Source organism: Empidonax traillii, unplaced genomic scaffold (genome assembly GCF_003031625.1).
Source record: "Empidonax traillii isolate 1590-97213 ecotype Southwest subspecies unplaced genomic scaffold, ASM303162v1 scaffold1342:size133107, whole genome shotgun sequence".
Classification (NCBI taxonomy): domain Eukaryota; kingdom Metazoa; phylum Chordata; class Aves; order Passeriformes; family Tyrannidae; genus Empidonax; species Empidonax traillii.
In genome coordinates, this window is record NW_020956535.1 from 6,514 (window position 1) to 18,135 (window position 11,622).

At 57.0% G+C, this 11,622-nt stretch overlaps 4 protein-coding genes across 6 annotated transcripts in view; 2 read left to right on the forward strand and 2 right to left on the reverse strand.

Moving 5' to 3' along the window:
• Window positions 1-146: 146 nt before the first annotated feature.
• IQCC (IQ motif containing C) lies at window positions 147-2,267 on the forward strand (the record flags this gene model as incomplete). Its single annotated transcript, XM_027906687.1, has 4 exons — window positions 147-346; window positions 809-1,124; window positions 1,238-1,347; window positions 1,521-2,267. Coding segments are annotated over 4 exons (731 nt in total), but the record flags the coding sequence as incomplete, so codon positions are not given.
• Window positions 2,268-2,613: 346 nt separating this feature from the next.
• EIF3I (eukaryotic translation initiation factor 3 subunit I) lies at window positions 2,614-9,733 on the forward strand. Of its 2 annotated transcripts, none has more exons than XM_027906698.1 (11): window positions 2,614-2,734; window positions 5,970-6,062; window positions 6,158-6,245; window positions 6,732-6,797; window positions 7,269-7,418; window positions 7,515-7,642; window positions 7,929-8,039; window positions 8,445-8,534; window positions 8,758-8,831; window positions 8,966-9,058; window positions 9,351-9,733. In XM_027906698.1, the coding sequence occupies exons 1-11, from the start codon at window positions 2,717-2,719 to the stop codon at window positions 9,430-9,432; spliced, it is 993 nt and encodes a 330-aa protein (XP_027762499.1). In that variant the 5' UTR covers window positions 2,614-2,716; the 3' UTR covers window positions 9,433-9,733. The 2 variants fall into 2 exon arrangements, with proteins under 2 accessions (XP_027762499.1, XP_027762500.1); XM_027906699.1 differs by lacking the exon at window positions 2,614-2,734 and adding an exon at window positions 5,707-5,807.
• On the reverse strand, window positions 3,993-5,709 carry TMEM234 (transmembrane protein 234). Its single transcript, XM_027906700.1, has 5 exons — window positions 5,662-5,709; window positions 5,163-5,314; window positions 4,842-4,908; window positions 4,623-4,715; window positions 3,993-4,316 (listed from the first exon to the last, which is right to left on the reverse strand). Exons 1-5 carry the CDS (start codon window positions 5,672-5,674, stop codon window positions 4,222-4,224), a joined length of 420 nt encoding a protein of 139 aa, XP_027762501.1. The 5' UTR covers window positions 5,675-5,709; the 3' UTR covers window positions 3,993-4,221.
• Window positions 9,734-10,386: 653 nt separating the features above from the next.
• Window positions 10,387-11,622, reverse strand: part of LOC114069714 (myotubularin-related protein 9-like) — a 4,181-nt gene continuing 2,945 nt past the window's right edge. For both annotated transcript variants that reach the window (XM_027906696.1, XM_027906697.1), the window contains 3 exons: window positions 11,141-11,361; window positions 10,859-11,010; window positions 10,387-10,740 (listed from right to left, as the gene is read on the reverse strand). In XM_027906696.1, the coding sequence (XP_027762497.1) occupies window positions 10,577-10,740; window positions 10,859-11,010; window positions 11,141-11,361 (537 nt within the window). In that variant the 3' untranslated portion in view covers window positions 10,387-10,576. The remainder of the gene's footprint in view (window positions 10,741-10,858; window positions 11,011-11,140; window positions 11,362-11,622) is intronic.

Consider the following 11,622-nt stretch of genomic DNA (forward strand, 5'->3'; position numbering starts at 1 on the left):
GGGGTCCGTGGGAGGTGATCTGAGGGGTCCCTGGGGCTCACAGGGGTCCCTGGAGGGGGGTCAAAGATGTCCCTGGTGGTCCCGGTTGGCTGCCGGTGCCTCATTAAACCGGCGGGGGGAGGGTGGGTGTTTGGGGGGCTCGGGAGGGTCTGGGGGGGCTCTCCCGACTCCCTCGGCTCCGCAGGCCTGTGCCAGGGGGTTCCTGCTGCGGCAGCGGCTCCGGCGGGCGCGGGAGGACTTCGAGGCGGCCGTGCTGGAGATCGACGGGGACCTGCGGGCCCTGCGCTGGACGGGGCAGCTCCTGCTGCGGCCCAGCTTCGACCCCGACCCCCAGGGGCCCGCCCAGGTGGGGGTCCTGCCCTGCCCCGGGGGGGTGAAGGTCCTGCAGGGTGTGCCCGGGTCTCTGTGACCCTGGGCTGGCTTTGTGTCCCCGGGGGTCCCTGGGGATGCCCCAGACCTGGGGCAGTGCCTGACCTGCACTGGGGGTCCCCTGTGCTCCCCCCTGCCCTGGCCCTTCGGAAAGTTTGGGATGGCTCCAGCCACACCAGAGCAGTTCTCTGTGTTTTCTTTTACACATTTCCTTTTATATATTTTTATATTTTCCTTTATAACTTTTTCTATTTTCTGTTTCCTATTTTCCATTTTCTTTTCTCGATTTCCTTTTTTTCCTATTTCCTCTCTATTCGTTTCCTTTCTATTTTTCTTTATCTTTTCCTTACATTTATTTTTCTTATTCTCCTCATATTTTTTTTTATGTTCCCTTCGTATTTTCTTTTTCCCCTTTCCCTTCCCTTCTACCACCTCTCCTCCTTTCTCCCCCTGCCCCATTCCCATCCCTCCCCTGTGTCCCCTCTGGCAGCCCTTGGATCCCCAGGAGAGCAGCACCAAAACCCCCCCGGAGGAGCCGGAACCCCCTGAACCAGATGAGACTCCCCCAGCCCCCCTGCAGGGCAGGACAGCCCCCACCCCCACGGGCCAGGACGACACCCTGAGCCCCCCAGACGGGGGGGTTGAGGGTGACAAAGGCACGGAGAAGGAGAGTGAGGAGTGGGACAAGGAGAGCAGCGACACCTCGGTGTGGGACAGCTGCGACCTGGGCACCGAGCCCCTCGGAGCCCACCCGGGTGAGGGGGCACAGTGGGGGCCCCACGGGTGGGGAGTGCCTTGGAGAGGCTGGGAGGGGCTCCCACGGGCTGGATCTCAACTCACAGGGGGTTGTTGTCCCGTGTCTTTGCAGAAATCCCTCTGGGGGACCTTCCCCGAAGCCGCTCCGGCCTCCAGGCCTACAGGAACCACCTGCTGATGGAGCTCCTGTGGCTGCAGCAGGCCATTGCCAGCAGGAAAAACGTGAGGGCCTGGCCCTGCCCCTTCCCAAACAACGGGGACAGCCCCTCCAAAGTGGGGACAATCCCATTTCCCAGGGGTTGGGCTGGGTGGGGACGGGGGGGGGTTCGGCTGTTTGATCTGCCCCTGGGTCTGTGGGATTTAATCAGCAGTGCTTGGTTTTCTTCCTCCTGCAGTTCTTGATGCTGAAGCGGAAGCTGGGGATCCCTGACCCCTTGGAAGGCGTTCCCAAGCACCTGGATTGGTGTGGGGGAGCCGTGGAGCTGCAGCACCAGGGGTGACCCCAGGGGAGCTCTGTGGGTTGGTGGTTTTAACTTCAGCAGAACGTGGCAAGAGAGCCTTTTAGTTCTTTTTTAGGTGTGAGTAGTTGGTCAGAGCAAGATTAAACACTGGGGAGGATTAAACCCAGGGAGGTTGTGGGGTGTGCTGGAGGGGTTCCCAGTGAGGATCCTTCCACAAGGACCCCGTTCCTGTTGGCTGAGCTGGGTGATCCAAGGAGGGGGGAAATGGAGGATGGGCAGATTTTCCACGTACAGAAGGTGGTTTGGGACTGAAAGGCTGAAGGCAGCAGGTGCTGGGACCTGCAGGGACAGCCTGTTCCCCTCTGTGGGAGTCTGAGCTGCGTGTTTGGGAGGGCTCTGCACTTCACACCTCTGCAACATCCTGGATCTCCAAGTGCCCGTGGTGGATTTTTGGGAATGCTGGAAGGTGGAAGGTGCTCTATCTGTTCCTGTAGCTCAGGAACATTCCAGGTCCCTGGAAAAGGGACTTTCCATGTGGTGCTGGGGTTCCCCCCTATGATTCCCCCCCACCCCTGCATTCCTGCTGCCCGAACAGCCTCTGTTGCCACGTGGCAGGTGGATCCCTCTTTTCCAGAATGATCCTCACTTGTTTGTGAATAAAAAGCTTTCCTAATGCTCCTCTTTGGATCTGTTCCTGTCTGGCTTTCCTGCCTCTTCCCGGGCAGAGCCAGGTGGGTCCATGTCCTGTTTTGACCCAATGGAATCCATCTGGGACAAAGTGGTGACACAGGGGGGTGACAGCACCTGGGCAGCGCTGCTGTGGGTGGGACAGGAGCTGCTGCCAGGAAGATCCTGAGCCGTAAATCCCGGTCAGAGCCAGGTTTGGAAAGCACTGAGCTGCTCTCCGGTGTGTAAAGCAGAGAGCAGCCACGAGGGGGAACTGGAGAAACCGCAGCAAGGGGTCACTGCGGGGCTTTGTGCGATGGAAAGGCCAGAAATCCCCATCTGGGGGATGAACAGTTCCCTTCTGGAATGTGAAATCTGCAGTAAGGACAGCTAAGGCTCTCCTGGATTCATCTGTGTTTCCATCCTCACTCCTGCCACAGAAGAACTTACATTAAAAGCCCAAAATGAGACACCATAGAAAGGTATTTATCCCCCTCACTGGGTCTGTGGAGCCTGGGGGAACCTTCCTCCACGTTCGGATTCCTCCCACTGCAACTCCTGGGATTCCCCAAAGGGAACTCCTCAAGCAGAGCTTCCCTGCCTCCAGGTGAAGCTCAGAATCCACCAGGGAATAACCACCTGGTTCTTCAAATGGTATTTTAGTGACAAAAGTTCAAACCTTTGCTTTAAAGAGGGGGGAAAATAGTTCCTTTTAAGATGAAATTCAGCATGACAAGGTCAGCAAAATGCTTGTTGTCAGTGGTGTGTTCATGGTTCCAGCTTTTCCTGGGGAGAGTCAGGATTGCTGGAATGGGTGACAGCGTGGGTGACTCAGCTCTGCCTCAGTGGTGTCTCTGGGTTAATTAAAACTTCAAAGAAAAGACAATTCCTTTGAAGTGAAATTAGAGAAAGCCCTGGTGAAGCTTCAGCTGGTGGTTCCTGACCCTTGCTGTGCTGTGTTTGCTGCAGTGGGCACTCCAGTGTTGCTGCTTTCCCTTGGCTTTTCCCCCCCTGGATCACATTTTTATTCATTTTTATTGCACAGTGTTGTTAAATAATGAAGATTTCCCCCTTTTTTTTTTTCTCTCAGAAGAGGTGGCTGCTCTTCTGAGCTCTAACTCAGCTGGTTTGTAGCTGAGCTGAGGAAGGAAGAATTACCAAACAGAAAACATGTTTTTATAGCAAAGCATCTGCCAGGGTTTGTTCCATGTCAGGTATTTCTTAGAAATAGATTTCACTGTATCCTTGTCCCTCTGATTTGCAATGCCTGGATAGTGTTTGCAGCAATCAAAGCTGTTCCCAAACCCATATACATTTTATTTCTGTCTTAGGACCATCTGCCTGATTTAGGAAAAGCCCCAGGAGTAAACATGTCCTGAATCACCCTCTCTGGGCAAGGCTTTCTGATTTCCCTCCCTGGGGTTTCTCATTAATTACAAGGGTGACAAGGATTATTTTTTTTCCCCTTCTGTGATTTCTCTGGTACTTTGGGCTGATAATTTCACTGAAAAGGAACCCACCCTTCCTTCCTTCGGGACACTCTGCACTTGTGGGTGTTTGATGGATGAGAGGAACTCTGAGGGAAGCCCTGGAGTAACCCCTGAGGAAGGGGCTGTGCAGTGTGAGCTGGGATGGCTGAGCACAGCAGAAAAAGCCATTTTCACTTGCTTGGCTACAAGGAGGAGGAATTCCTAAAAAAAAAAATCCCTCCTAATCAAAAATGAAATCAGTCCCAGAAGGTCCCATTGAATGATTTATTCACCATTTATTACTCCCTTCAGTGCTGAGCAAATTGAATCGTCGTCCTCTTGAAACACCCCCCAAAAAAAATTCCTGAGGACATGGAACAGGATGTGCCTCGTTCCACCCTGCTGCTCAGGGAATACACTCCATGGGTTTTGGGTGTCCAAATCCACCTTTCCCAGGTGTGACAGAGCCAGGAGCCCCCTCAGCCACAGGAGGGGGGGGGTTACCTTGGATCAGGTTCTGCCCCTCTGCTCGTTCCTGAACCAACCACACACAGTGAGACCCCCAGGATGGTGAGCAGCATTCCCGCCACAGCCCCTGTGGAGAGGAACAGGGACACACTGGGAATATGCTTATGAAGAGCAGGCAGGAGGGGTTGTTGACATTTGGGGGCTCGTGGGCTGCTCCTTTTCCATATTATTTAGTCCAACATCCCGTTATGTTTACAAGCCCTTTTAGCTTAGACCAGCCAGTTCTAAGTTTAAATTTCCCAGCCCTGCCCACAAATCTTGTTTCACTTCCCTTTCAGGTCCTGCAGCCGCAGCCTCGTGGGGGTATCTGCTGCTCTCACACCCTAAATCAGCCCCCAGGTGCAGGAGAGGGGGTGTCTGGAGTGGGACTCACGTTTGCCACCAACATCCTCTCCCAGGATCCTCCCCGTCAGCAGGGTCACCACCAGAGCCAGGGAGTTGCAGAGAGGGACTGCCAGGGACAGGTCTGGGACAGACAGAAACAGCTGAAAATGGAGCTCCTTGGTTTGTTTGGGACGATCCCAAGGCGGCTGCCCGGGTGGTTGGTGGAGTCACCAATCAAGGCACGACAAAAAAAGCGACAGGGACTGACCTGTGGAGGCCAAGGTGAGGTAGAAGAGGAGGGATCCCCCTTGGTTGAGCAGAAAGGGCCCCATGTACTGCAGGGAGAGCACAAACTGTCAGCTCTCCACACGTAAATCCCATCTCTATGAAACCAGGGATGGGATATTCCACAGTTTGAGTGACGGTATCGAGGCCGGAGTGAGAGATAGGAACGAGATATTCCACATATGAATTCCATAAATGCAAATGGAATATTCAACAGCCCGGGCAAAGGGACTAAGGCCTAAGCAAAGCAGCAGGAGTGATCCCGGTGATCCCAGCTGGATCCCTGCCCCGCTGCAGGTCCCACCTTGCAGTTGAGGCCGAGGAATTGGATCTCGGCCAGGAGCTGCCCCAGGCGACCCTTCCCCCGAACGTCCTCCATTCCCGCTGCTCCCGCCCTCAGGAAGGGGCTGCTCCCGCCCCACAGCACGGCCACCAGCGCCAGGGACACCGCCTGCCCTGTGGAGCACCGGCATCAGCGGGATGGGGCTCCCGGGATCCCGGCCTGGGATCCCACAGAGCCCGGGGGGCTCACCCTGCACACCTGGGAGTGTCCCAGGCCAGGCTGGAGCGACCTGGGATGGGGGAAGGTGTCCCTGCCCGCGGCAGGGGGGTAGAATCAGACGATCTTTAAGCTCCCTCCCAACCCAACCCATCCCACGCCTCCATCCCCGCTTACCCGCGACAACCCAGCCCCGCTCTCCACAACCCCCCTTCCCGCCTCCCACGCCGCTCCAGGCACACCCTCACCCCCTCTCAGCGACCCCCATCGCTCCCTTCCCCGGCCGCCATCGCCCTCCCCTCACCCGCGGTCGCCATGACAACGGCGCCTCACTTCCTGGTCGGGCCGGAAGTCCCGAGCCGTTGCCATGGCGACGCAGTGACGCATTCACTCCTCGACGCCTCAACCCGGAAGTGACCGCCCTCCTCTCTGCTCAGCGTGGCCGCCATGGTGAGACCGGAGTGTGGTGGTCGTGATTATCGCGATTTGCGGCCGCACCGCGTGATTCCTCGGCTCCAAACCCCCGGGCCGGGGGCCGCGCTCCCTCTCCCCTTCTCCTCTTCCCCTCCTCCACCTCCCCTCACTCATTAATTATTGATTTAATGGTTTCAGAAGCCCATCCTGCTGCAGGGCCATGAGCGCTCCATCACGCAGATCAAATACAACCGCGAGGGAGACCTGCTGTTCACCGTGGCCAAGGATCCCGTGAGTGTTCCCCCTCCCTCACCCCCCCACCCCCCCCACCACCGTAATGAATTAATGGATAATTCGTTGGTTTTATTAATTAATCCGCCTCGCAGATCGTCAACGTGTGGTATTCGGTGAACGGCGAGAGGCTGGGCACCTACAATGGGCACACGGGGGCTGTGTGGTGTGTGGATGCCGACTGTATCCTTTTCAATTCCCTAAAGAAAGACCGGTTTGATCCCATATTTTAGCCCCGGGGATTCATCCCATCGAACTGCCCCTGGGATCGATCCTTCCTGCTGCTTTACCCTTGATTTCAGCACTTCAGCTCTTGAATATTCCATGGATGTGTATATATATATATAATATAGATATGGAATTTTTATATATGGAATTGGGAATTTATATTTATAGAATTTATATAGATTTTAAAAAATTATATATAACATAAATATATACATTCCATATTATATATAAATTTATATATTCCATATTCCCATCTCTGAGATCCTTCCTACCTCATTCTTTGGCCTCGATACCTTCCCTGTTAAACATCCTCTCTGTATTTTCCCCTTCCCTGTTCCATATTCCCTGTGTTTTCCCTGGAATGGGGGGGTGTCAGTACTGGGGGGGGGTTGCTGGGCCAGCAGAGCTCGGAGCTGTCCTTCCCTGACCGGTGACACCCAGGGGACACCCGGCACGTGCTCACGGGCTCTGCCGACAACAGCTGCCGGCTCTGGGACTGCGAGACAGGTGAGGCCCTTCCCGAATCCCTGCGGGGCATCCACGGGGATGGGGCAGCTCCAGGGACCGTGGGGAGGGTGTTCGGCCTGGGGAGGAGACCCTTCCAGTCCAAGGGATCTGGAGAGGGACCTGGGACAAGGAGGAGTGGCTTTAAGCTGGGAAAGAGGAGATTTAGGTGGGATATTGGAAGAATGGATTTCCCAGAGAAGCTGTGGCTGCCCCACCTCCCTGGAAGTGTCCCAGGCCAGGCTGGAGCAACCTGGGATAGTGGCAGGTGCCCCTGCAGGCAGGGAGTGGAACTGGCTGGTCCATAAAGTCCCTTCCGACCCAAAGCACCCTGTTATTCCATGATTAAGCTTGGAAAAGCCCCTCCCACCCCCAAGGTCCGGTGGTCTGTGACTCACAAGCGATCCCGCGGATCCCGAGTCAGGGATGCCCTGACCCTCCTGCCACCCCCTGAGGTCCCTGTGTCCCCCCCAGGGAAGCAGCTGGCCCTGGTGAAGACCAGCTCTGCCGTCAGGACGTGCGGCTTCGACTTTGGGGGCAACATCATCATGTTCTCCACGGACAAGCAGATGGGCTACCAGTGCTTCGTCAGCTTCTTCGACCTGCGGGACCCCGCTCAGATCGGTGAGGGGCCCTCCCCTGGGCTGGGGGAGGGTGTGGAGGGCTGGGCCACCTCTCTGTGTGCCTGTCCCACCTCTCTGTGTCTGTCCCCCCCCTCAGAGAACAACGAGCCCTACATGAAGATCCCCTGCAGCGACTCCAAGATCACCAGCGCCGTGTGGGGCCCGCTCGGGGAGTTCATCATCGCCGGCCACGAGAGCGGGGAGCTCAACCAGTTCAGTGCCAAGGTCAGGGGACCTGAGGGGGGGAAAAGGAGGGCACAGCGTTCCTGTGGGGCTCAGGGGTACAAACTCGAGGATTTTGGGGGCTCCAAACAGCAGTTCATGGAAGGGTGGTTCAGATTTGGGGCTCCCCCGAGCGAGGCGGATGTGCCGACTGCCCCGGCTGCTGAGGTGATGTGAGATGATAACTCCCAACCCACGCCATTCCAGGATGCCATTCCATGATCTCCTAAATTGTTTTTAATGAGGAGGTCCCTTCCCAGCTCCCTGAAACTGCCTCTTCCCCCTCAAGTCAGGGGAGCAGCTGTCGAACATCAAGGAGCACACCAAGCAGATCAACGACATCCAGACCTCCAGGGACATGACCATGTTCATCACAGCCTCCAAGGACAACACGGCCAAGGTGAGGTTTTCCATCAGCACTGGATGTTTCCTGGCAGGACCTCTCCTCAGAGCTTATCAGGGCTTTTTTTTTCCTCCTCAGGGATTTTGAGGAAGTGGAAAGGCAAAGCTCAGTGGGAAAGCTCAGTGAGAAAGGGGAGGTGCCAGCACGTGAAATTATCAGACAGGCATTGAAAATGAAATTATTTTGGCGTTTCCAGAGTATTTTTGGCATTTCCCAGAATATGTTGACAGCTTGCCACCTCTGGAAGGCAAGCTCAGGTTTACCGTAGGCCGGTGTTTTGGCATTCTGGGGAAATAACTTTTGGGATTTGAGTGTCCAGGAGTGACTGCACCTGCCCTGGTGAGGCCCAGCGGCTGGATTTGTGTGGGTTAATGAACGAACTCTCTGCCTTTTGCCTCACAGCTCTTTGACTGCACATCCCTGGAGCACCTGAAGACGTTCCGGACGGAGCGGCCGGTGAACTCGGCCGCCCTGTCCCCCATCTTCGACCACGTAAGGATGAGCTCCCCCAGTGTCACCCTCCCACTGTGACCCCTGGGTTGTGTCACCGGTGTGAGTGTGCCCAGCCCAGCTGAACACCAGGACTGTGCAAGGGGGCTGGGGAGTTTGGCTGGCTCTGGCACAGGGAACGAGGCTTTGTGTCCTCCCCTTTCCAGCCTCAGCGATTCTGGGGTTCCCCAGAGCTCTGCAGGGTGGTGGCTTCTCTCCTTTGCAGGTCGTGCTTGGTGGTGGGCAGGAGGCCATGGATGTGACCACAACCTCCACCAGGATTGGCAAATTTGAGGCCAGGCAGGTCCCTTCCCTCACCTGGAGCTCTCCCTGCTCCTGGAGGAGTCCTTGAACATGCAGAGCCTGTTTGAGGAATCCCTGGTTGTGCCCCTTCCAGCTCCTTGTGACAATGTAAATCCCCTTCCTTCTCCCAGGTTCTTCCACTTGGCCTTTGAGGAGGAGTTTGGCAGAGTGAAGGGTCACTTCGGTCCCATCAACAGCGTCGCGTTTCACCCCGACGGGAAGAGGTGAGGCTCTCTGGGGGTCTTGCAGGGTGGCCCAGCCCAGCCAATCCCACTTTTTAGTTGGGATATGTCTGGACCTACAGGATCCTTGTGGTGGGAGCAGAACCAGCACCTTAATCCTCCCATTGCAGCCTCCCCTTGGGCCAGCCCGGGGGGTCACTTAAACACTTTGGCTGCCTCACTGATCCTTTCTTTGCCTTGTCCCTCCTGTGTGAGTTCCAGGAGGGGTTTGTGAGGCCAGACCTGCCCCTGGTTGATCCTGCAGCATTCCTGACTGTCCCTTTCCTCCCTGCAGTTACAGCAGTGGGGGTGAGGATGGCTACGTCCGCATCCACTACTTCGATCCCCAGTACTTCGAGTTCGAGTTTGAAGCCTGAAGGAGGATTTCCCTCTCCTCTCCTCCTCCTTTTCCTCCTCCAGCCCCTTGCCCAGTCAGTCCATCAGCTCTGTCACGGGGCTGTTGTAAGGCCTGAAGTTCCCCTGCTGCATTTTGGGGGTTGTGTGAAGGTGGGGAAGTGGAAACTCAGCCAGCTCCAAAGGGCGGGAATGGCTTTTGTAGGAAGGCAGCTGGGTTGGCTGCCTGCCTGCCCGGGGGGCTTCCTGCCTGCTGGGCATATTTATACATCAGGGGAGGGAAAAAGTCATCAGGAAATAAATAGAAATCTTTTCTAAACACAAGGAAAAGCACCTCTGTGGGGTTTTTTGGTTTGTTTTTTTTTTTTTTTTCCTCAGTTAACCCAAGGACTTTGTTTTTCCGGCTCTGTTGCCAGTGCCTTGCTCCACACCCATGGGCAGACAGACAGTGCTGCTCCTCCCGGGACCTCTGCCCATCCTGGCTTCCCTCCTTCCCAGGGAGTGACCCAGAGCCTCAGGTCCAGCCCTGAAGTGTGAAGAGGCTGGAAGTGCAGCAGCCAGGAATTGTTTTCCAGCTGACACGCACGCGCCCGGCCCGGCCGCTTTGTTTATCTGCTGGGCTGACCCTGGGCCAGCTTTCCTCATGGAACAGTTATTTCCTGCTCTAGCAGCTCGTGCTCCTCATCCTTCCCCCCACTCTCTCACCCTGCCTGTCGGGAGGGGTGGCTTGTTTGTCTTTCCTGCCTCAAATCTGGGTTCAAGGGCAGAATTCCCAGCTCAGCTGATGCAACGCTGAGGCCGCAGCCTCTGTGCCTTCTGTGGAGAGGGTGCTGGTTTAGTGTGAGCTGCTGGTTTGGCTGTGCCTGGCAGGCAGGCAGGTTGATGTCCTGCTCCACAGCCATCCACAAGTGCTGCTCGAATCCCACTGGGAAGGAAGCAGCTTCCTCCTGCCCCCATGGAAGAGCGGAATGCAGGTGTGGGCTGGGAGAGAGGCTTTACTGAAACAAGCTCAGTCTGGGCAGCCCAAAGGCTGGGAAAGGGGGGGGGGGGTGTCTGTTCCTCCCAGAGCTGTCTGTGGGGTCTGTGTCCAGCACAGCAATTCCCACAGGAAGCTCCAGTGTTGCCTTGTCCTGGGATCCCATGGCACTGAACTGCCCATGCTGCCCCTCATCTCCTGTTCTCCAGCCCAGCAGTGGGGTCAGGGAGGGACTGGCTCAGCCTGTTCCCTGTGCTCTCCTTGACAGGGGCGTGGTTTTCCTCAACCAACCGCTGGATCTCTGCCCAGGCCTCATCCAGGTGCTGGGATGGACGGATCCAACGGAGGAATAAACCTGGCAGAGAAGGGGCTGGGTGTTATTTCAGCCCTGTCAGCGGGGGAAAGGCAGAGCAGCTTCTCCTCAGCCAGCCCAGCTCGGGGCTGAGGGTGGATTTTGGGAGGATCCCGCTCACCCTGCCAGAGCTGGATGCTCTGGGGCTCCACGGAGGGCCAGATCACCAGGGCGTTGTGTGAGTAGAGAGGGTTCAGGAGCTTCTGCCGCTCCTCGGGCCGGTTCAGCCAGGCCCAGAGCGAGTGTGTGCTCTCCTTCACCTTGCACAGGCTCCTGTGGGACACGGGGGGTGCCTTTCAGTCCCTGCCAGGGCTCGTGGGGTTTGCTGGGACCCAAACCGTGACCAGGAGGGGGATCTGCTGGAATTGCTCCTCAGGGACAGTGCTGTCCCCACCCCTCTCACCTCTCCTTCTCGTTGTTGCACAGGAAGGTGCCGTAGGCCGAGGCGTAGGCGTTGTCGAAGAGGGAGAGGAGGAGCTGCTCCCCGAATTCCAGGGAGAAGGGGAACTGGCGGCTCAGCTGCCACACACAGTCCAGGAAGAGCAGGAAAAGCGGTGCCTCCTGCTTCAGCCGCGCGTGGGAATAGGCGGAGCGGGCGCAGCGGAGGTGGAAGGGGTGTCCGGCCTGCGGGACCCCGAGTTGGGGGGATTTGGGGGTGAGGGTGCCCCGCCAGGATGGGATCCCCATCCCCCCTCGGAGCTGGCGCTCTCACCTGGATCCACTCCCGCTCCAGCAGCCCCTGGAATCCCGCCAGGGTGCGGCAGGACGGGTCCAGGATCACCTGGGCCAGCGCTGTCACCAGCAGCGTCGTGTCCGTCCCCTCCGCCCCGTGCACCAGCACCTTGGCCTCCTCCCTGTCGGCATCAACCCGGGACGGTGCTGGGA